A 22117-nucleotide genomic window follows, 5' to 3' on the forward strand; every position below is an offset into this window, starting at 1 on the left:
ATTTTTATAATGAAACTGATTTTGTACTCGATACCTACACCTATAAAGATGACTTAGAACTTTGATTATTTAATAGCGTAGCATAACGGTAAAATGTGACATAATATATTAATATATATATTCATAAGAAAATCATGTAATCTCCGCTATAACCAAGAAGAATCATTCCAATGTGAAACCTTAAACCGAGATTTCCGTTATAAAAAAAAATGAAAAATAATCTTTTAGAAGCTAACTATTTTTTTAGCATGTTTTTTAAAATATTTGTTAGCATGTTCATGGAAAAATATCACATAACCAACTATCTTAACCAAAACTAAACCGAAAAGTAACCAATAAAAACTAAGAAATAAGTTCATTCGTTGAAAAAGTTGATCCGTACTGAAACCTTCTAATCATCTAAGTGGAAGTTATGATTATAACAGAGAGAAACTTATGCTTTATGTCTTTAACTTCATCGACTTAACTCAGTCTTAATGGGAACATGTACGAATGATCGATGATTCACTTGTTTTGGTTTCTGTCAGATCTGTGGTATTTCCAAGACATTGTACGTGTCTTTATGAAGAAAAAAACAATAAACAAAAAAACAAGGAAACGATGGTGATGAGTGGATATGCAAGACGGCATGGGGAAAGTAATGATGTGTTCTTCACTTTTATAATTAGACTAGAGATATTACTTCAATGAATAAAAAGAAATCTAATGAGCTTTTCTTCGGTGAATAAAGGGTTCACATGAACAGTGGAGAAAGCATTAGTTTGGGTTGGCATTTTTTTTTTTTTTTTGTCGACAGCCCATCTAGGTAAGATCAAGTGGTGGCAGACGAACTGATCCTCCGAGGAACATCTCCGTCTGTCCTAGTCTGATCTATATAGGAAGATCCTCCGAGTTTGGGTTGGCATTTTAGGGTGCAATATGTACATTCCGTAAAATGTTCACCAGTCAAAATAATAAAAAAAATTATTACATTTTATTCCATATTAGGCCTGGGCATATTATCCAAAACCCGAACCCGAACCCGACCCGAAAAAATGAGATCGGTTCGGTTAAATATTTTTTGAAATACCCGATCGGTTTTGATTTGTCGATATATCGGTTATCGGGGTCGGTTCGGTTTAATCCAATATCCGAAATGTAACCCGAAATAACCGAAATATATATACATATGCTGGTATAAATATACTTGTATAATAAATAATATAAATATATATTCGATAATATCAAAAGGTCGAACACGCGTACGGCGTATCATAAATAATTTAGGTTTCCCAGTTCATCTCTGTTCACGCGAGGCGATTCACGCGAGGCGATTCCTCGTCTTCTTAATCTAGAAAAAACCTAATCGAGTATAAATCTAAGATCGAAGAGAGTTATGTTTGCAACCCGAAATTGGGAATTCTCTCCATCTCCACCATCTGCCATTTCTCAAAATAAATCTGAGGTTTGTTTAATTCTTCATCTTATTTTGTCTTGTGATTGAAAGGTTTCAATGTTTCGTGATGTTGATAATTGATTATAGACCATTGTGTAGCTTGTGTAGTTGTATACTTCTCGTTTGTGTATTTGATTATAGACCGTTGTGTAGTTTGTGTAGTTGTAGACCTCTCGTTTGTCTAGTTGACAGAGTATTGTTTCATTTTACTTGTCTGATAATAGTTCCATTTAACTTGTTTCAGATGGATTCTTCATCAACTCCAAACCGTGTTTCATTTGAGAACAGCAAAGATGTTGAAGACGAAGAAGACCAAGAATTGCCTACTCCGGATAGTAGAGACAAACGTAAAGATTCTTCTGGTGGCAGTGGAGAAATGTTCAATGCTACGAAAGCTCCTAGGATTCTTCCGCCAAGGTCCAAAATCTGGAACCATTTCACAAGGACAAAGAACAACCGTGACAAATGCATTTGTCATTACTGCAAGAAGAGGTTCTGTTGCAAATCAAAATCGGGAACATCAAACTTGCTGAAGCATATCAGCATATGCAAACAGTACTTTGCGTTTTCAGACGGCCAGAGCTCAAGTCAGCAAATCATAACTGAAGAAGGAGAGGTGATGACTGCAAAGGTCAGTGAAGAAACTTACAGAGAAGCAACCAGGGAGATGATGGTGATAGGAGAGTTACCATTGTGCTGGGTAGAAGGTGTGGCTTGGAAACACTTTTGCAACAAGGTATGTAACAATTTAGTAATTTCAATTTTGGAATAGTCCTCACTTTGCTTATATAATATTTTCTTATCTCTGCAGATGCAATTAGACAAACCTGTGTCAAGGAGGACATCAACAAGGGAAATTGTTAAGATGTACTTCCAGAGGAAGCTTGCTATGAAGAAGTGGTTTGTAGCAAACAAGCAAAGAGTATCTCTGACCACTGATATTTGGGAGGCAAAAATAACTAGTAAGTAGTTTCTTAAATCGTAAATTATTAAGTTAAATTAGTATCAGTACTGATACTATTTTTTTTATTCTATACAGAGGTAAGTTACATGGTGGTTACTGCGCATTACGTTGATGATTTTTGGCGACTGAGGAAGCTTATCATAGGATTCAAACATGTCAGTGATCACAAAGGTCAGACAATTTCTAAGGTCCTTTTAGATGTCTTGGCTGATTGGGGAATTGAGAAAATATTCTGCATAACTGTTGACAATGCAACTGCTAATTCATCCGCATTGAGGAGATTTCACACTCAGTTCTCTTCAGTTTCTGATGATGCATTAGTTTTAGATGGGGAATTCTTGCATATGAGATGTTGTGCACACATCATTAACCTGATTGTGAAGGACGGATTGTCTGATGCGATTGAGAGTGTGGATGCAGTTCGTAATGCTGTAGTGTATGTTAGAGGTTCAGGAAATAGGTTGATATCCTTTGAGCAGAAAGTAGAATCTGGTAGAATAACTAGGGGAAGCTTGCCTTTAGATGTTACTACTAGGTGGAACTCCACTTACTTGATGTTGAGTACAGCCCTGAAGTTTAGAGTAGCGTTTGATAAGATGGAGGAAGAGGATAAACTCTACAATGATTATTTTCTGGAGATGGATAACGGAATTAAGAGAGCTGGACCTCCTCAATACACTGACTGGAAAGCAATAGAGAGGCTAGGTCGGTTCTTGGTGATCTTCTACAACTCCACACTGGTCGTGTCTGCATCAACAACAGTCAATGCTTACAAGTGTTATGAGGAGATTGTCAACATAGCCACCAACCTAATGGCGTTAAGTCAGAGCAGAGATCACCAGCTGAAGAGTAAGGCTGCAGAGATGTTCCAAAAGTTTGACAAGTACTGGGATGGAATGAAGAACATCAACAAGATGTTAATTGTGGCTACCGTTTTTGATCCAACAAAGAAGATGGTGCTTGCGAGCTTGTGTTTTGATGAGCTCTATGGGAAGGACAGTTTGGAAGGGAAAGCAATGTATGATTCGGTGATGAGTATTGTGCGCAGTTTATTTAATGAGTATGGTAAAAGATATGCGAAGACAGCTGGTGGGAAGCCTGATGAAGCAAAAAATAGCAACAGTCGATCCAATTCTTGTAGTCGAGAGCTGAGCATGGTTAGTATGGATGTGGATGATGATGGTTTAGGTTACAGGAGAATCGACCGAAGGTACAAGGAGATGCTTAATGAGATTGGAGTCAAAGACAATAGGGACGAGCTAGATATATACTTGAAAGAAGGAGTTGAGAATCCAGATTTGCTGCCTGGTGTCGAGTATGATGTCCTCTCGTTTTGGAAGCGAAACTGTACCAAGTTCCCGATTCTCTCACAGATTGCAAAGGATGTTCTTGCACTGCAGGTTTCTTCTGTTGCATCTGAGAGTGCTTTCAGTACTGGTGGAAGGATCATAAGCCCATCTCGAAGCTGTCTTACTCACTTCATGGTTGAGGTATTGATGTGTACTGAACAATGGCTTAAGCAAGATATTCACTGCGAGTCAAGAGTGCTTACTAATGCACAGATCCTTGAAGACATTGAAGAACAGGAAAAGATTGAGAGAGGTATGTCATCTTATATCTTACAAGTTCTAACATTTTAGCTTTTTATTTTTTTTGTATTGATTTGTTTTGTTCTGTCTTTGCATCAGAATATGCTATATGACATCAAGAGCCTCATCACTTCTAAGGTATCGCACAAAAAAAAACCTTTAGTTTACAATGATTTGCTTCTGTTTTAGTTTCATTTGGCTTAATTTTCACAATTTTCTTTGGCAGGAGTCATCATGATTGTCAAGTACTCCTAAGCTCAAGATTGTTCCAAACTTCCAATGTCCCTCACTTTGTTGTTTGTCAGTTCTATTTGTTGCTTTCTTTTTGTTATTTCAGTTTCAAAACCTTGTCGGGTGATGCTATTTTCAGTTTCAAAACATTCTCGGATGATGCTATTTTCAGTTTCAGATGTGTTGTTGTTTCATTATGTCGGATGTTGTTATTTTCAGTCTTAAAAACTTTGTACTCAACTCTGTTTCACTTTCAAGAGTAATTTTCAATTATGCATTCTTGTTTCTTATAATTTTTTTTTTGTTTTTTGAATTTTACTTCAGTTAAACCCGAACCGATCCAAAAAAACCCGAACCAAAATGATATATGGTTATTTTATGGGTTTTAGATTGTATTACAAAACCGATCCGAACCCGAGAAGTTATATCCGATCCCGGACCGTAGTAAGAAAATATCTAGAATGGGACCTATAGGGTATTATTTTTTAGAACCGAAATCCGAAAAACCCGACCCGAACGCCAACGGGTACCCGAACGCCCAGGCCTATTCCATATCATTCTAGAAAAAGTATTCATTTGAAAATTATTCAACATCAAAAAGATTCTTTGAATAAGTGGAATGCTGATCCATTTCCAGTTACATAACTAAGGTACAGGAGAAAGAAGCACAGAGTGATGAATCTTCGACAGCCCTCAAGATTTAATTTCTAAATAAGGATCTTAACAGAATCCTACTAACATCTTGGAAAGACTTCAGATAGATTATCCGTCTATGTTGTCCCCAGGAGTCGCGGTTTCTAAAATTTTCTTAGAAATCAAGTAAACAAACGACTATAGTGATAAGGTCATTGAGCCAAGAGTGTAGTGAAATGAAGAAGTTCATAGGAAAACAAAATTCTCAAGTCTTGAGATTATAAGAGTTGCTTAAAAGTAAGAGACAAACGCAAATAACAAAAGGTTTACGTTCTGCGGGATATTCTGAAATCAACATAAACTAAAAATAGTAGCACACTAGCAGAGAAACACAAGAGTGAAAAGCAAGGGTTCTTCAGCGTTTGCCACCACCACCTCCCAACTTAGGACCTCCCTTGGCAGCAGCCTTGGGGATCTTAGCCTGAATCTTCTGTTGCTTTGAAGCAAACTCAGCCTTCTTTGCCTTCTTCTCATCCTTTGTCTTCTTGATTCTCTCCTTGATATCACTGTTAGGATCATCACAATTCACTTCAGTCAAAATCACAACTTTTTCTGAAATCTAAATAGTTGGCTATAACTGAATAAATCGAAAAATCAGTAAAAAAAAACTAACCGAAGAGCAGCTTCTCTTGCAGCATCACGGACTTCAGGCTTCTCAGCTCTCTTCTTCTGAATCACTTCCAAGGTAGCACCAACAATAGACCTTGAGTAGGGCTTCTTGGTAGCACGTCTCCTCTTCTTCACAGCTTCTTGAGCTGCATCCTACAAACGATTCATAATTTTCAAACAGGGCAAAACTTTAATAATCCAACGCAGGCTCTTACAAAAACAAAACAAAACCAAACAAATAGAGTTTTTTTTTTTACCTTCTTGTGCTGCTTTCTGTACATGGTAGTCCAACAAAGCTTGGAAGGCTTCAGTTTGTTATGAAAGTAATGCTTACACTTTGAGTTGATGAACAAGAACACCTTATAGAACCATGGAAACGATAAAAAGGAGATTAGAGACTATAACATTAAGATGATCAGTAGTAAGCGAGAAAGATTAATAAAAAAAAATACCTGAGAGTCAGATCGGATGAATCTGATTCCCCTTCCTGGGTAAATCTTGTGGCCACTGAAACGACAAAGCTCCGTCCTGCAGACAACCAAAGACAATCAACATAATGAGACATAGCATCGGTTCTCAGACAAGCACGATTGAAATGATTCTTAAAATGCCAAACAGAGATCTGTAAGTTATCGAACAAACATATAGGCAGATGGATTATAACATAATGACATTACACACCAAAGAGCAGAACAAGATCCAGTTACAACAGAACGTACACTCATCCTCGTACAAGAAACAACACTAAATCGATCCATACCGATAGTGAAAACATGAATCATCATTACACTAAGCTAATTCGATTAGATAAACAGTAGTCAATAATGGAGGGAGAGATTTGGGAGATTTAATTACTTGAGAACCATGGTTGCTGCTGGCTGCTGGAGATGCTCCTCTGCTTCCTCCTGTTACTACTACTCGAAAACCCTAATCCAATCGATATCCTTTTATAGGAGGCTACAACGAGAGTGTACTGCAAAAAGCCATTTTCGTATATATAAGCATCGTATCTTCATTTCGGTAGCCCACATACTATATAGCCCATTAGATCCTCAGCCCATTATGTTTTATAACACGGTATAATGATAACGTCATCATCTCGTCAATCATTTCGTTTCTTAATTTTGGTAGCTCACACAAATATAGCCCATAGCAATTTCAGCCCATTACGTTTTAACGCATTATAACGATGACGTCGGCATCTCCTCAATCATTTCTTTCCCTTTAACCGCCGGTAGAAGGAACCGGTAGCGGGAGCGTCAAAACGGTGACGTGTCGTAAAGGTAGATGGAAAGTTTGAAGAAGTAGCTAAACTCCTCCTCCTCGTCCTGCACAAGCTTCCAGAAGAAAATAAAATCAAAGCGAGAGAGAGAGAGAAAGAGAGATCCACAAATTTGGATTCGGTCATCGCGCCGGAGAGAGTAGCTCAGACTAAGAAAGATAGTTTTCTGCGGCTAGATCGGTTCGAATTATGGAGGCGGAGAAGTGGAGCAGCGACGGTGGCGGCGAATACACTTCGGAGGACGAAGGGACTGAGGATTACCGCCGCGGCGGTTACCACGCCGTTCGGATCGGCGACTCCTTCAAGAGCGGCCGGTACGTTGTCCAGAGCAAACTCGGCTGGGGCCATTTCTCCACCGTCTGGCTCTCCTGGGACACTCTATCCTCTGTAACGCACTCGCCAATCTTCACTTTAATCTAATGTCAATATTATTGTTATATAGGCCGTTGTCAGTTAGGGTTTGTTATCTTTAGTGTGATTATTTAACTCAGTATTGAATTTTGATGGGAATGCAAACAGAGATATGTGGCGTTGAAAGTACAAAAGAGTGCACAGCACTATACCGAAGCTGCCATGGACGAGATAACAATATTGCAACAGATCGCTGAGGGAGACGCTGATGATACCAAATGCGTTGTGAAGCTTTTGGATCATTTCAAGCACTCTGGTCCTAACGGTCAGCATGTGTGTATGGTTTTCGAGTACTTGGGAGATAACTTGCTAACGCTTATAAAGTATTCTGACTACCGTGGCTTGCCTATTCCCATGGTTAAGGAGATTTGTTACCACATGTTGGTTGGTTTGGACTACTTGCATAAAGAGCTCTCTATTATACATACCGATCTCAAGCCTGAGAATGTACTGTTGGTATCGAGGATCGATCCGTCTAAGGATCCTAGGAAGTCCGGAGCTCCGCTTGTTATCGCTAGTGGTAAGGAGAAGACTGTTGACTCCAATGGAGACTTTGTCAAGAATAAAAAAAAAGATGTTCGTAGAAGAAAGCCTAGTGGTGCTGCTGAAGAAGACTGTCCTTCTACTTCTACTGCTAATGGCGGGGAGGAAGTGAAGCAAGGAGGTAAGAAAGGGAGTCGATCGAGTAGAAGGCACCTTGTGGAATCTGCTGATCTCAAGTGTAAGCTTGTTGACTTTGGTAACGCGTGTTGGACTTATAAACAGTTCACGAGCGACATTCAGACGAGACAGTATAGGTGTCCGGAAGTGATCCTTGGATCTAAGTATTCTACATCCGCAGATCTCTGGTCATTCGCGTGCATATGTTTTGAACTTGCCACTGGTGATGTACTTTTCGATCCCCATAGTGGAGACAATTATGATAGAGACGAGGTATGCGTGCGTATGTTACTTTTAACATTTATGTATTCAAAGCTAATTGGGTTTGTGTGACTATCAGGACCACTTGGCTTTGATGATGGAGCTTCTTGGAATGATGCCACGCAAGGTAAAATAGAATCATTGCCAGGCTTAACCCTTCAAGGCCGTGTTTGAACTCCAACTTCTTTCTCTGTTGTGTGTGTGTGTTTGCAGATAGCTTTAGGAGGCCGCTATTCCAGAGATTTGTTCAACAGGCATGGTGATCTTCGTCACATCAGAAGACTGCGTTTCTGGCCAATGAACAAAGTCCTTACCGAGAAGTACGAGTTCAGTGAGCAAGATGCAAATGAGCTGAGTGATTTTCTTGTTTCGATTCTTGATTTCGTACCGGAGAAACGACCAACTGCGGCTCAGTGTCTTTTGCATCCTTGGATCAACTCTGTCCCTCGCTCTCTAGAACCGCCTCTCTCACCGGAAGGCAAGCTGGTGGATACAGAGAGAAAGAAGAGAGAGAACGAGGAGCAAGAAGGTGTGGTAGTTAAAATGGGAAACGTTGCAATATCATCCCCAAAATCCAAACCAGGTATGAGCAAGAGCTCCTCTCTTAAACAAGCAATTTGATATTGAGCGAAAGGGGGAAATGCGATATTTAAACCTCGCCACTGTGATAGTGAGAGAGTTCGAGCCAGAACCATCTCAAGTTTCATATGTGCAGAGTGATGTCTTGTTTGTGTACTTTTACGAATCCATATATATTTGACATTCAACATGTATTTTTATTGAATATATCATCTTTTATGAAATCACAATGACTCGGATGCCAATGAAATTAGTAACTTCTTGGTTCATAATATCGATTAGGGTTGGATAATAGCATTAGGTTAAAGAAAGATCACCTATAGACCTTCAAAGTGTAAAAACAGAAGTTGTTTATTACATATCAAGGTAGAAAAAAGACAAACAGACAGAAAGTCGAGCAGAAGCCATTAAACGCAGATTTAGTTTGTTATGTTTTTTCATAGCTTGCCTTTTTCTTCCAACGGTGGCTTTTCCCCGTCCCTGCATCGTCATTCATCCCCGTCCAACCGTCGTTAAAAGATTGACCAGTTATCTGATCAGACGTTTTCAGCAACTTGTCCAGGCCTCGTATCCTTTCACGTCAACCGTCACAGTCCTCTTCCCCGCCTCGCGTATCTCATCACCTTTGGAGGGGGTCGCTCCTGTCAGCTTGCTTTTTATCGCTCCCGCATATTCCCTAAAGCACCCATTATCGTCCCCTTCCCTTCCCTTCTTCACCTCTACAATTGAGGCTGTTTACACTGCTCTCAAAGAAGCTGAGCTTCGTGGCACTAGCGGTCTTTCTCCAGCGCCTAAACGTTGAGCTAGTTCCTCCTGATCAGACCGTTAGCATGACCACTGGAGCAACCATACACACCACCAATGTATGAAGGAAACTGTGGATTATTTCAGTGTTTGTTCTTTTCTAAGAATGATTTGAACTTCTCTGATGCTTGTTTTCATTTATTTATTGAACGGATTGTATATGAAAGTGAGCCCAAGGTAAGCTAAGACGCAGATGAAGTTCGAATCTGTTTTCATCTCTATGTTCTTTATGACTATTGGTTTTGTCGTTACCATCGTGATTCATTGCTACAATCTTTCTGCATTATAGTACTGAATCCTAAAGATCATGTTCTTATAACGTTTCTAATTAACCTAATTCACCAAGAAATGAATTCATCCTAATAGTGTGGCCTCGTACAATGTATGACACATCCCCACAAATAGTGACAAAATACAGATTAAAACAAAAACAGCTCAACTATTTCATATTTTATGTTGTTGTCTAAAAGATGCTCTGTCTCGAAAATCAAACAACTCCATTATTTCATTTCTTTATTTTGTACGTCTTCGAGATATTCGATATGGAAGTCAAGATAATGAACAGTGATGTGAGTCATAATCCGGAGAACTCATCCCGTTTAACTTGTTCAGAGGTGGGTGTGAATCGACTCATTTAAAAAATCTGAATTGGGCGGTGCATGTCGAGTAGATTTTCAAAAGAATTTTTTTAACAAGAGATATTTTCTTTAAAAAAATATAAAATACAAATATTTAATATTATTTCTTTTACTGATAATGCAGATTGAATTTTTGAATTAAAAAAATCACTTAACCCGTGTGGGACATGTTAAGTGGGGCGGCTTTGAACTGCTTCCTAGCTATCTTATCTCACACTTTGCATGAACTCAAAATAAACCCCTTTTCTATAAAAAAACTAGTCCTGTTTGAGAAAGTGGAGTCTCTCTCATTCACCTACCAGAGAGTTAAGAAAACAAAATGGAAGGGGAAAGCTCCGAGAGTAGAAACAAAGCTCGTCTCGCTATTATGGAGCTCGCTAACATGATAAGCGTTCCAATGTCACTTAACGCCGCCGTCAGACTAGGCATCGCCGACGCTATCTGGAACTCCGGATCCAACACTCCTCTCTCCGCCTCCGAGATCCTCCCTCGCCTCCTCCTCCCATCAGGAGGCGGCGACCCCGAGAATCTCCAGCGTATACTTCGTATGCTCACAAGCTACGGCGTCTTCTCCGAGCACCTCAACGACGCCGATGGATCCGTCGTCGTAGTGAGGAAGTACTCTCTCACCGACGTCGGAAAAACGCTCGTCACCGACTCCGATGGTCTCTCCTACGGCGCGTACGTCCTCCAGCACCATCAGGAGGCGATGATGCGAGCATGGCCACTGGTTCACACGGCGGTGGTGGAGCCGGAGACGGAGCCGTACGTCAAAGCAAACGGAGAGGCGGCGTACGTGCAGTATGGGAAATGCGAGGAGATGAACGGTCTCATGCAGAAGGCGATGTCCGGCGTATCGGTGCCGTTCATGAAAGCTATATTGGACGGCTACGATGGTTTTAAATCCGTGGAGCGTTTAGTTGACGTGGGAGGGAGCGCAGGAGATTGTCTACGTATGATCCTTGAGCAGTTTGCTAATGTCCGTGAAGGGATTAACTTTGATTTGCCTGAAGTTGTTGCCAGAGCCCCCAAGATTCCTGGTGAATATATTTATTATTTGCTTTTATTTTCATCATTTTATCAAAAAGAATAAGGTTTACGTTATTTTTGGAAATTGTTATGCTATTTTCAGTTCTTTAATGTATTATATTTTGTTGATATTGTTTGTGTTAGGAGTGACTCACGTGGGTGGGGATATGTTCCAGTCAGTTCCTAGTGGTGACGCCATCTTCATGAAGGTTTGTGGTACCATTTTTGTCACGTGAATACTTACTTTGTAGGTAGATATAAGTCACTACGAACAAATTTGTGCCATGTGTGAACCTGCCAATCTAGGCTGTAATGTGATCATGTTGTAAAATAATTTAAACTATAATATATCTATCATTTTTTTTGCAAAAATATGTATCAAATTTTGTTTTTATGTACCCTTTATTCGAAGGTTTATTTGTGTTATTCTATTTAATTGTCGTACTAGATTTTGACCCGCGCTTTCAAAGCGCGGGTTTATGTTTGGTGAAAATTTTATATAATCACATTTATATAATCCGTCTTGTATATGTATTTATATAATCCGTCTCATATATGTATTTTATATCCAGATTTATGTTCGGTAAAACTATATTATACATGTATTTTTAGGTTTATAATTTTGAATTAGATATTTTAAATATAAATCAATATAACAGTTTTATAGTTTTGATCGGTGTTTTGAAATTCGATTGAGACCTGCGGTTGAACGGATTACCGGTTGATCAAAGATAAATTCAGTTCGGGTTTGAAAAAAAAAAAAATTAAAAATCTAATAAAAACTACTAAAATCGAAATCCAGTTACCGGTTGAACCACTGGTTGAACCAATAAACAATTTTTATTTTTTATAAATAATTTTTGTTAGATAGTTGGGATTATATTTAGGAAAAAGCGGTTTAAAACCAAACCATTAAATAGTTTGAGAAAAAACGATGCAGTTTCAAACATGTCCGATTGGAAAAATATTAAAATGATGCAGTATCAAACACGGAATAATCACATACCAAAATTGAATTAGGAAACCGATGGTTAATGACAAACCAAAAACAATTAAAAAGAAACCAATGCAAAATGTCCAAAATGTCATTAATGAATACAAAAGAAAGTCTCTTTAATAGGGGTAAACAGAGTAAAAATCCAAATGTGCTTGTACTTTAATAGTATAGATATACATGTCTAATATTGGTATACCTTAATTTCTAGAACAATGTGATAAAAAATATGATGTATAGATTGAAGAATACAAACATATTATTTCATATCGGTCCCAATTGAAATCTTGTAATGTTGTGTTATCTGAATGCACAGTGGGTATTAACGACATGGACGGATCAAGAATGCAAGCAGATAATGAAAAATTGCTACAATGCTTTACCGGTTGGAGGAAAGCTAATCGCTTGCGAGCCAGTCTTGCCTAAGGAAACCGATGATAGCCACAGAACCCGAGCCTTGCTAGAAGGCGACATCTTCGTTATGACAATCTATAGGACCAAAGGTAAGCATAGAACTGAAGAAGAGTTTAAAGAACTTGGTCTCTCTGCTGGATTCTCTTCTTTTCAACCTTTCTACATTGATTACTTCTACACCATCCTAGAGTTTCAGAAGTAATGTTAAGCATTTATCATTTTAAATTTCAAAAAAAAACTTCAAAATTATCATACACCTCTTTGATAATCTTTTTTTTTTGTCACTTCACCTCTTTGATAATCTAATGAATAAATTTTCATCAATATGTATGCTTCTTACATTTCTAGAAGCTTTGAAATTATCATTGACCTCTTGTCTCATGAATACATTTTCATCATTATTCATTATGTATGCCAAAAGCTTTATATCACTATTAAAGTAGTAGTTTCATAAAACTAACTTGTTTTAAACAAGTTTAACATATTCGTTTACATTACCATATAGTACCTTAGGATTTTCTATTCGATACTCAATTTCTCCAAGACATCTTGGATAAACAATGAAACGTTAGTACTCGAGGATCCTTTCAATCCCACAGCCTCTCTCGCCATTACTGAAAGTTCTTGAATGCGTTTCCTTCGTCCCAAGAACTCACCATCCTCATTTCCACTTTGGCAATCATCATCCATCAAAAGCTTTATAGCTTTCACAACACTATGTTTCTTGACCGACACTCCAACTCTTTCCTCCTCTCCCCATCTAACAGGAATCTCCACACCAACCCTAACCCCAACCTTCAACACCTCCACTACGAGTTTCTCATTGAGAAACTGTTCAGCGAACATCGGCCATGTGATCATTGGTACACCAAAAGATACCCCTTCGCTCGCCGAGTTCCAACCGCAATGAGTCAAGAACCCTCCGGTCGAACCATGAGAGAGTATCATAGCCTGAGGACTCCAACCCGTTATCACTATCCCTCTACCTTTAACTCTCTCTTCGAACATTTCAAGTTGTAGCCATTCTTTTAGCACATTCATGTGTTTTTCCTCTGTCTTGACCACCCAAATAAAGGGTTTTCCAGATTCTTCTAAGCCTAACCCTAGTTCTATCAATTGACTAGGTATTAGTCTACAGAGGCTTCCTAGACAAACATATAAGACAGACTTCGGTCTCATGGAATCCAGAAACTTCAAGCATGCGGTCTCACTAATCGCCATGTTATAGTTGTTTCCTCTATCGATTAAGTCCATACGATCATTGCATAAAGAAACGGGACCAACGAACCATACCTTCTTCTTTATGGCCTCAGCGTAGGCCTCTGCGTAGCCAGGTTCCAATTCTTGGAAGCTATTAACAATAACTCCAAAGGCTCCTGCTTCAGCTTCACGCATCTTCTCGCGGCGAACGTCATCCGTATTTGCTTTTTTCCTGAACGCACCAGATAACTGAGATCTTGCTATCTCGACCTTATGTGGCATCGCTGGTATTGTAAAAGGCTCCGTGTCTGAAGAAACGGATAGGTGCGGGCTATGAAGGTGGAGGTTGTGGGAGCTTAAAAGATTGAAACAACACATTCCGTGGAACAGAATCCACGGGATATTGAACTTTTTTGCGGTTTCCGACGTCCAGAAAAGGCATTTGTCGGAGATTATGCAGCTTGGAGGGGTTTCTTGTTCCTCAAGAAAACTTTCTAAGGGCTCCTGGAACTCTTCCACAGCGTCATAGAATTTGCGTAAGAGGTCTTTGGAGGGCAAAGTGTCGAGAGTCTCACAATTTTCAGGAAGACCAAACTTTTTGTGGGCAATTGGGAATGTCACCACGTTGATTTGGAGACCTGACTCTGATCTCGCACGTTCGACTGTCTTCGCAACTCTTGAAGCATTTTGAGCGGTTGAAACTATGGTAACGATGTTGCCTTGTCGCGCAAGAATCTTGGAGATATCAACCATCGGGATTAGATGCCCCTGAGCCATGAGAGGGATCAAGATAAAGTGAAGTCTTTTAGGGTTTGAAACCATTTTAGTTTCCATTTTTTTGGGCTTATCAAATGTTTAAAGATAAAGGAGAGATAGCATATAGAGGATACACATACAATCTGCTAATATGTGTATATATATACGTGTGAATGAATCTATAATGGAGTTTATTTAGGATTTTGGGTAAGTCTCCAAAAGCTGAATATATTGACTTTGAATAAGTCATTAAAAACTATTGTTTAGAGCATCTCCATTGGAGAGTCATGAATGAGGTTTACACGGAAATCGGAAAAAATGATTATAATAAACAAAAGCGACGACTTCATCTCCGAATGCTCCTTCCGCATGACCCGAGTTCGTTACTGTTTAGCGGACCCCACATCACATGGCGGCCTGATCAGTTTATTTTTTTTAACGAAAAAAATAATAAAAAATTCAAATTATGAACTCCAACCGGGGTTCATTGATGCGGTTGCTCTTAGAGTACCAATCGCGCATCATCACTGTTTAAAATTTTGATCGACGACAAAAGTGACTAGTCACTATACCGTGACAATGGTGAGCTACTGAGCTACCTTATTTTTATCAAGAAATGTATGAGGAAGCTGAAATCCTTAACTCAGCGACGTATGAACAAACGTACACATACACATACACATTACAATTATAAATGTGAGCTATTTTATCAACAATACAAAAAAATTAAAATTTCACTAACATTTACGAAAAGGTAACTTCGTAAGAACAAAAACAATTTTATAATTATTGATTATGATATCAGTGTAAAAAATACGACAAGGTCAAGCTCCTGGCCAAAGTATGAAGTCAATGAGCGTATCTAAGAAGGTTGTGCGTAAACGTTAAGGTCACTCACTGGGAGGACAGTTGGGGTCTGTTATGGTTTTTGTAAACTTTTGGTTTGTGGTATATGATAAAAGCTTAACAAAATTGATTTTATTATCTATATCTTTAACATGATCATTCATAGAGAATTTCTAAACGTGTTTGAACTAAAGTAGTAGAATAATTGAGGATCTATCAGACAATTCGTGATATCGTACAAGTAAAGTTAAAACAACACCGGAAAAAATCATGCATGTGGTAATTACATAATTAGTAAACAAGATTTTCGAGCTTAAAAGAGTTAATGTACTGCTTGTTGTACAAAACGAAGTTCATGGGCCGAGTGAATGGATGTAGAAGACCTATTAGATACTGACGGTCAGAACGTTACATGTGATATTAAAACCAAATTCTGACAATGTGGAATCTTACATGCTCACACTAAAATGTGTAACGATCTTGGTGGTCAAAGAAAATGTTGTATTTGTTGAGAAAGAGTGAGTTGTAACATCTTGGTTTGTTGGTATATAATGAAAATTTAATAGAATTGATTTGATTATCTATGTTATTAAAGTATATTTACCTTTTCGGTTATACATCTATAACGAATTCTAAATTTAAGTATGTTTGAGCTAAATTAATAGAAGGATTGGTTAATATATTGAGAACTGATTCACGAGTATACGAATAAGACCAAAATACGAAGGAAAATTATGTAGTGATTAGAAGGTCATTAAAGAAAAAATTTTGAATTTCATAAAAATTAGTGCGGTGCCTATTGTATGGAACAAAACCCATGAATCGAGTAAACGGACGTGGAAGACCGATTAACCGTAAATAATCTGGTATTACAGTTTTCCCTGCCTAAAGGTAGATAACTGCTTTGTTCGTCACATATTTAATTTGATTTTCTTTGTGCTGTAGTTCAAGATGAGAGAGATTTGCTAACGAAGATGAAACTAATTTACTTTAGCAATTAATCCCTTGGCCCTTAGGTTATGTGATTGTTATTTTGGCGTAGTTGATGCTCATGGATTTCAAAACATTGATTCAAAACTAAGGCAATAAGACTATATGTCTCAGAAACTGCATGGAAAATGCTGAGTTTACCTATATGTCTAAGAAGTTCTTTTGCCTAGTAGGTACAAAAATAATTTTACGGGCTTAGAAGTTAATAGTTTCAAGTTTCAACAGTAACAAAAAACAATTAACTGATTAAGAGGCTCAAAATTCCCAGACTTCCACCTTCGTCAAGTCAATTTCACATAATAAACAAAGGAAAAGGAATTACTGAAAACTTTAAATAGGAAGCATGTGTTATGCCTGCTCTGCCGTAGAGGTCGGGCAAGATCGTATACGAGTCTATACAAGGAAAGTGATCCAAATGTGACTGTGAGTCGTGATTTATGTAATACTATGCATGGCTATATCTGTTCCCGCCAATTTTGGGTTAGAAAGAACAAGAAAATTGGACTTTTCAACAATACTGGGCCATAATAATTTATTGTAAGAATAATTAATTTATGAGTTTTGGGTTCACCCCCTAAACTAAAACCAAATAGTATTTAATTGTTTCATATTCATTATTTTTGAAAAAAAGAAAAAAATAATAAAAATTTGTCAAGTTATCTAAATACTTTTAAAAAATCTATGAATCACTTTATTTTTGGATTATGAAATGTAACAACTGCATTCATTTTATTGCTACCAGCATAACGTACAAAAGAACATGTATCTTATCCCCCACAAATGAAGACAAGATACATAGGAAATTAGTGTTACGTAAACAAAGACAACTCAATTATTTCATACTTATGTTGTACTCTGAGAGTTTCTGTCTCGAAGTCGAAGGTAATGAACCCATAACATGGTCATGGACTCATGGTGGATCCGTGGATGTTATCTCACAATTTGCATGCACTTAATACGTACCCTTTTCTCAAAAAAAAAAAAAAAACCTAGGCGTGTTTGAGAAGTGAGTAAACCTCTATGCTCTATATCAAAATTTTGTTTTATTTTTCTACAAAATCTATCTACATGTCAAAATATTTAACATTTTTAGATACATTTTTGAAATACTATACCATTTATTCCATTAATTAGAGAGGAAATACTCTCTCACTGACGTCTGAAGAACGCTCGTCAAACGACACTCAGTGGTCCCTCCTACGCCCTCCAACACCATCAGGAAACGTTGATGCGAGCATGGCCACCGAACTCGTGCCTTGCTAGAAGGCGACATCTTTGTCATGACAATTTATAGGACCAAAGGTAATCATAGAACCGAAGAAGAGTTTAAAGCGCCTCCTGGTCTCTCTACTTGACCCTTCTTTTAGACCTTTCTATATTGATTACTTCTACACCGTATTAGAGTTTCAGAAGTAGTGTTAACCATCTATCCTCTTACATGTTTTATAAGCTTCGAAATTATCATATTGTTAAATATCTTATGAATTTTTTTTATGAATATCTATGAATAAAATTTAATCACTATGTATGCTTCTTATATTTCTAGAAGCTTTGAAATTATCATTGACCTCTTATCTCTAACGAATATATGTTCAACAATATGTATGGCAACTAATAATTTTTAGAGCTTCAAATTTATCATAGACCTCTCTGATGATCTCTACTAACGTAACATTTTCGTGATACTAAAATTGCATTTTTTTCATTGTTTAAAAACGAGTTTTTAACATTGTCTTTTACATTAGCATACACTACCTGACTTGTCTATTCGACACTCAATTTCTCTAAGATATCTTGGATAAATAATATAACGTTAGTACTCGAAGATCCTTTCATTTCCACAGCACCTCTCGCATTTACTGCAAGTTCTTGAACGCGTGTCCTTCTTCTCAAGAACTCACCACTTTCATTTCCATCTTCCTCCATCAAAAGCTTTGTAGCTTTCACAACACTATGTTTCTTGACCAACACTCCAACTCTTTCCTCGTCTCCCCATCTCACCGGAATCTCCACCCCAACCCTAACCCCAACCTTCAACACCTCCACTACCAGTTTCTCATTGAGAAACTGTTCAGCGAACATCGGCCATGTGATCATTGGTACACCAAAAGATACCCCTTCGATCACTGAGTTCCAACCGCAATGAGTCAAGAATCCTCCGGTCGAGCCATGTGATAGTATCATAGCCTGAGGACTCCAACTCTTTATCACTATCCCTCTACCTCTAATCCTCTCTTCGAACATTTCACGTTTTAGCCATTCATTTAGCACATTCATGTGTTTTTCCTCGGTCTTGATCACCCAAATAAAGGGCTTTCCTGATTCTTCTAAACCTAACCCCAGTTCTATCAGTTGATTAGGTATTAGTCGACAGAGGCTACCTAGACAAACATATAAGACAGACCTTGGTCTCATCGAATCTAAAAACTTCAAGCATTGAGTCTCACTAATAGCAATGTTACAATTGTTTCCTCTATCGAATAAGTCCATACGATCATTGCATAAAGAAACGGGTCCAACGAACCATACCTTTTTCTTGATGGCCTTAGCATAAGCCTCTGCATAGCCAGGTTCCAATTCCTGGAAGCTATTAACAATAACCCCAAAGGCTTCAGATTCAGATTCGCGCATCTTCTCGCGAACGTCATCCATATTTTCTAATTTCCTGAACGCACCTGGTAACTGAGATCCTGCTATCTCGACCTTATGTGGCATTTCTGGTATAGAGAAAGGCTCTGAGTCTGAAGAAACCGAGAGGTGCGGGCTATGAAGATGTACGTTGTGTGAGCTTAAAAGAGAGAAACAACACATTCCGTGGAACACAATCCTTGGGATCTTGAACCTTTTAGCGGTTTTGGACGTCCAGAAAAGGCATTTGTCAGAGATTATGCAACTCGGAGGGGTTTCTTGTCGCTCAAGGAACCTCTCCAGGGGCTCCTGGATCTTGTCCACAGCGTCGTAGAACTTCCTTAAGAGGGCTTTGGAGGGCAAAGTGTCGAGAGTCTCACAATTTTCGGGAAGACCAAATTCTTTGTAGGCAATTGGGAATGTCACCACGTTGATTTGGAGACCTGACTCTGAATTTGCGCGTTGAACTGTCTTCGCAAATCTTGAAGCATTTTGAGGAGTTGAAACTATGGTGACGATGTTGCCTTGTTTCGCAAGAATCTTGGAGATATCAACCATGGGGATTAGATGCCCTTGAGCCATGAGAGGGATCAAGATAAAGTGAAGTCTTTTGGCTTTTGAAACCATGTTAGTTTCCATTCTTGGGTTTATCAGATGTTTGAAGATAAAGGATGCATAACATATAGAGGATACACACACAATCTGCTGATATGTATATATACATGTGAATGAATCTTCATAATGGAGTTTATTTAGTATTGGGTAAGTCTTCAAAAGCTGTACATATTGACTTTGAATAAGTCATTATAAAAAACTATTGTTTAGAGAACCAACCACGCATCATCGTTGTTTAAAATTATATGACGAAAGTGAGCTAGTCACTGTACCATGACAATGGTGAGCTACCTCATTTTTATCAAGAAATGTATGAGGAAACCGAAATCTCATTTATATAAAAGAAATGAAAATTTCAAAACATTTACGAAAAGGTAACTTCGTAGAAACATTTTTTTAATAATTTTTGATTATGATATTAGTGTAAAAAATACGACAAGGTCAAGCATCTGGCCAAAATATGAAGTCAATGAGCGTATCTGAGAAGGCTGTACATAAACGTAAAAGGTCACTGTGAGGACCGTTGGGGTCAGTTAACCTTTTATGGTTTTGTCCCTGCCTAAAGGTATTTTTTTTTGCTAAAACCCTGCCTAAAGGTTGATAACTGCTCAGTCAACATAGAGAGGATTGCTACATAATATTCTATACATTTTCTTATTCATTTTTAACTAAACCAAATGCTATTTTATTATGTATTCCGTCAATTCTTTTTGTAAATTAACTTTTTAACCTAGTTGAATTTAGAAAGTCGTAAGTATGCGGATGTATTCATCTTCCAGAGTATTTAAATGAGTTTTAAAACATGAATTCAATTAATATCTACGTTAAATGAACAGAACAATAAGACTTAATTTGTACAACAGAAAGATTGAACATAAAACACGTTAGCATCTCATACTCGTCCACTACCCTTGTTTTGCCAGCGCCTATACCAAGAAATTTATATAGTTACTGATAACCAACTCATAATTTTTTTTTTGACTAAAAAAGGGTTAAATCCGGGTCACTATTGAAACCAGACCTAATCTTCGGGAGAGTCGCAACCCGCGGATGGACTCCTTCTCCTGGGCATTCAAATGGGTCTTAAAGCATGGACTCATATCCGCGTTAGGTGAACAGAACAATGTGACTTAGTTTCGCATAGCAGGAGGATCGAACCTGAAACGTGTTAGCTTCCCAGGCCCGTCCACTGCCACTTGACCATAAGGCCCGTTCACCAACTCGTAATTTAATCTCTGTTAAGAACTAAACTCCAGAACATCACGGCAAAAGTTAGTTTCCGGTTATTTTTAGGTTTTTTCTAGTGAGTTTCGTTTGAAAAGGACATTTTGCTTTTGGTTTAAAGGAAAAAAGTACACTTTGAAACGTTCAATTGTGCGTCGGTTGTGAACAAACCACGGTAGACTGGTTCAATCTTATGGAATGTTGACGTACATTTTGCCTTTTTGGTTAACCTTCTCTCAGTTGTTCAAAAAAAAAAGGTTAACCTTCTCTAGAATAATTGTGCGTCGGTGGTTAATCTCAGGGCCAATAGTTAATGCTTTCACGTGGCAAGTAAATTAGTTTTTCTGGTAAAAAAATGTTTTAGCGTATTGCTACTATGTTTTTTCTTTGAAACTATATTGCTATTATGTTTACATGTAACTTTGATTTTTCTTGCATAAGAAATATTGAAATACTCATGTATATGTACCTTTTCATATTTAATTAAGACGAGATCAGTAAAATAGTAATAAACTGGTAAAACAATATGATACATGCTAAACTGAGATTAAATCAAAGAAATATTCAATACATATTTGAATTCTCTCTCCTTTCTCTATCCTTTCTCTCTAAATAAAAAACAAAAGAAAAAAAAAGTTCTTCGCTCCGGCGTTCGGAGACAAGGCCAGCCATTACCTTCACAATCCCTACCTTGACCTCGAAGAGGTCTTCGGCTTGAATGTGGGCTAATTGGATGTCCGAGTATAAGGGATAAGCAAATCGAGCCAGAAGGCGGCGTTCTATCGCCTCCACGCTATCCCCCCCAATCATTTCATCCCTTCTGTCGGGATAGGAGACAGATGGCCCAGCTTCGTCCCCCCTCCGGAAGGGACTGGATTAGCTGGAAGCGCAGGCCCAGCTTCCTGGGGACCCCGCCGATTTACAGAGGGTTCACCCTCTTCCGTTTGGGGTGCCTCGAGACTACGTCGATTGACCGAGGGTTCACTCTCTTCCGTCTGGGACTCCCCTGCCGGGGGGAGAGTCTGAGAATGATTCCTCGAGAACGTCCAGTTCAAACGGATCCTCCTCCCACGTGGAAGAGCTCTCCGCCCCGTTAGGGCCTGTAGAAGGAAGTGCTTCCCGATGCTTTGGAGGCTCTTTGGCTTTCTAGGCATGCTAATCTTTATTTCTTATGCAGGAACTGAAGCTTTTGTTTTTGGTTAAGTCGACATTACAGCCTGTGGTTTCTTGGATGCACTTTGCTTGCTGGCTTCTAGTCGTCTCAT

At 38.4% G+C, this 22117-nt stretch overlaps 6 protein-coding genes across 6 annotated transcripts; 2 read left to right on the plus strand and 4 right to left on the minus strand.

Annotated features, from left to right (window-relative positions):
• Positions 1-5103: 5103 nt before the first annotated feature.
• On the minus strand, positions 5104-6494 carry LOC130512912 (60S ribosomal protein L24-2-like). Its single transcript, XM_057011393.1, has 5 exons — positions 6377-6494; positions 5974-6049; positions 5779-5880; positions 5526-5674; positions 5104-5418 (listed from the first exon to the last, which is right to left on the minus strand). Exons 1-5 carry the CDS (start codon positions 6385-6387, stop codon positions 5268-5270), a joined length of 489 nt encoding a protein of 162 aa, XP_056867373.1. The 5' UTR covers positions 6388-6494; the 3' UTR covers positions 5104-5267.
• A 236-nt stretch (positions 6495-6730) lies between these two features.
• LOC108832246 (uncharacterized) lies at positions 6731-8944 on the plus strand. Its single transcript, XM_018605741.2, has 4 exons — positions 6731-7190; positions 7323-8147; positions 8215-8262; positions 8349-8944. The coding sequence occupies exons 1-4, from the start codon at positions 6993-6995 to the stop codon at positions 8754-8756; spliced, it is 1479 nt and encodes a 492-aa protein (XP_018461243.2). The 5' UTR covers positions 6731-6992; the 3' UTR covers positions 8757-8944.
• Positions 8945-10381: 1437 nt separating this feature from the next.
• LOC108832245 (nicotinate N-methyltransferase 1) lies at positions 10382-12917 on the plus strand. Its single transcript, XM_018605740.2, has 3 exons — positions 10382-11196; positions 11330-11394; positions 12496-12917. Exons 1-3 carry the CDS (start codon positions 10476-10478, stop codon positions 12793-12795), a joined length of 1086 nt encoding a protein of 361 aa, XP_018461242.2. The 5' UTR covers positions 10382-10475; the 3' UTR covers positions 12796-12917.
• Positions 12918-12966: 49 nt separating this feature from the next.
• Positions 12967-14759, minus strand: LOC108857321 (UDP-glycosyltransferase 73D1). The gene has a single exon (XM_018631295.2). It carries the CDS (start codon positions 14625-14627, stop codon positions 13113-13115), a length of 1515 nt encoding a protein of 504 aa, XP_018486797.1. The 5' UTR covers positions 14628-14759; the 3' UTR covers positions 12967-13112.
• Positions 14760-18077: 3318 nt separating this feature from the next.
• Positions 18078-19719, minus strand: LOC108832249 (UDP-glycosyltransferase 73D1-like). The gene has a single exon (XM_018605743.2). The coding sequence runs from the start codon at positions 19650-19652 to the stop codon at positions 18150-18152; it is 1503 nt and encodes a 500-aa protein (XP_018461245.2). The 5' UTR covers positions 19653-19719; the 3' UTR covers positions 18078-18149.
• Positions 19720-20533: 814 nt separating this feature from the next.
• On the minus strand, positions 20534-22117 carry LOC130494943 (uncharacterized). Its single transcript, XM_056985799.1, is given in 5 exon segments — positions 20534-20554; positions 21513-21710; positions 21713-21868; positions 21870-21998; positions 22067-22117. Coding segments are annotated over 5 exon segments (555 nt in total).

The sequence above is a fragment of the Raphanus sativus genome, chromosome 5 (genome assembly GCF_000801105.2).
Source record: "Raphanus sativus cultivar WK10039 chromosome 5, ASM80110v3, whole genome shotgun sequence".
Classification (NCBI taxonomy): Eukaryota; Viridiplantae; Streptophyta; class Magnoliopsida; order Brassicales; family Brassicaceae; genus Raphanus; species Raphanus sativus.

What these genes read in the sequence shown, in the direction of transcription:
- LOC130512912 (XM_057011393.1), bottom strand. An exon ending in TCATCCGATCTGACTCTCAG is followed by an intron (nt 5,881 to 5,973) that starts GTATTTTTTTTT and finishes TGGTTCTATAAG; the next exon opens with GTGTTCTTGTTCATCAACTC. An exon ending in ACAGAAAGCAGCACAAGAAG is followed by an intron (nt 5,675 to 5,778) that starts GTAAAAAAAAAA and finishes AATCGTTTGTAG; the next exon opens with GATGCAGCTCAAGAAGCTGT.
- LOC108832246 (XM_018605741.2), top strand. Translation starts at nt 6,993, where the DNA reads ATGGAGGCGGAGAAGTGGAGCAGCGACGGTGGCGGCGAATACACTTCG. An exon ending in ACAATTATGATAGAGACGAG is followed by an intron (nt 8,148 to 8,214) that starts GTATGCGTGCGT and finishes TGTGACTATCAG; the next exon opens with GACCACTTGGCTTTGATGAT. An exon ending in TTGGAATGATGCCACGCAAG is followed by an intron (nt 8,263 to 8,348) that starts GTAAAATAGAAT and finishes GTGTGTTTGCAG; the next exon opens with ATAGCTTTAGGAGGCCGCTA.
- LOC108832245 (XM_018605740.2), top strand. Translation starts at nt 10,476, where the DNA reads ATGGAAGGGGAAAGCTCCGAGAGTAGAAACAAAGCTCGTCTCGCTATT. An exon ending in CAGAGCCCCCAAGATTCCTG is followed by an intron (nt 11,197 to 11,329) that starts GTGAATATATTT and finishes TGTTTGTGTTAG; the next exon opens with GAGTGACTCACGTGGGTGGG. An exon ending in GTGACGCCATCTTCATGAAG is followed by an intron (nt 11,395 to 12,495) that starts GTTTGTGGTACC and finishes CTGAATGCACAG; the next exon opens with TGGGTATTAACGACATGGAC.
- LOC108857321 (XM_018631295.2), bottom strand. Translation starts at nt 14,627, where the DNA reads ATGGAAACTAAAATGGTTTCAAACCCTAAAAGACTTCACTTTATCTTG.
- LOC108832249 (XM_018605743.2), bottom strand. Translation starts at nt 19,652, where the DNA reads ATGGAAACTAACATGGTTTCAAAAGCCAAAAGACTTCACTTTATCTTG.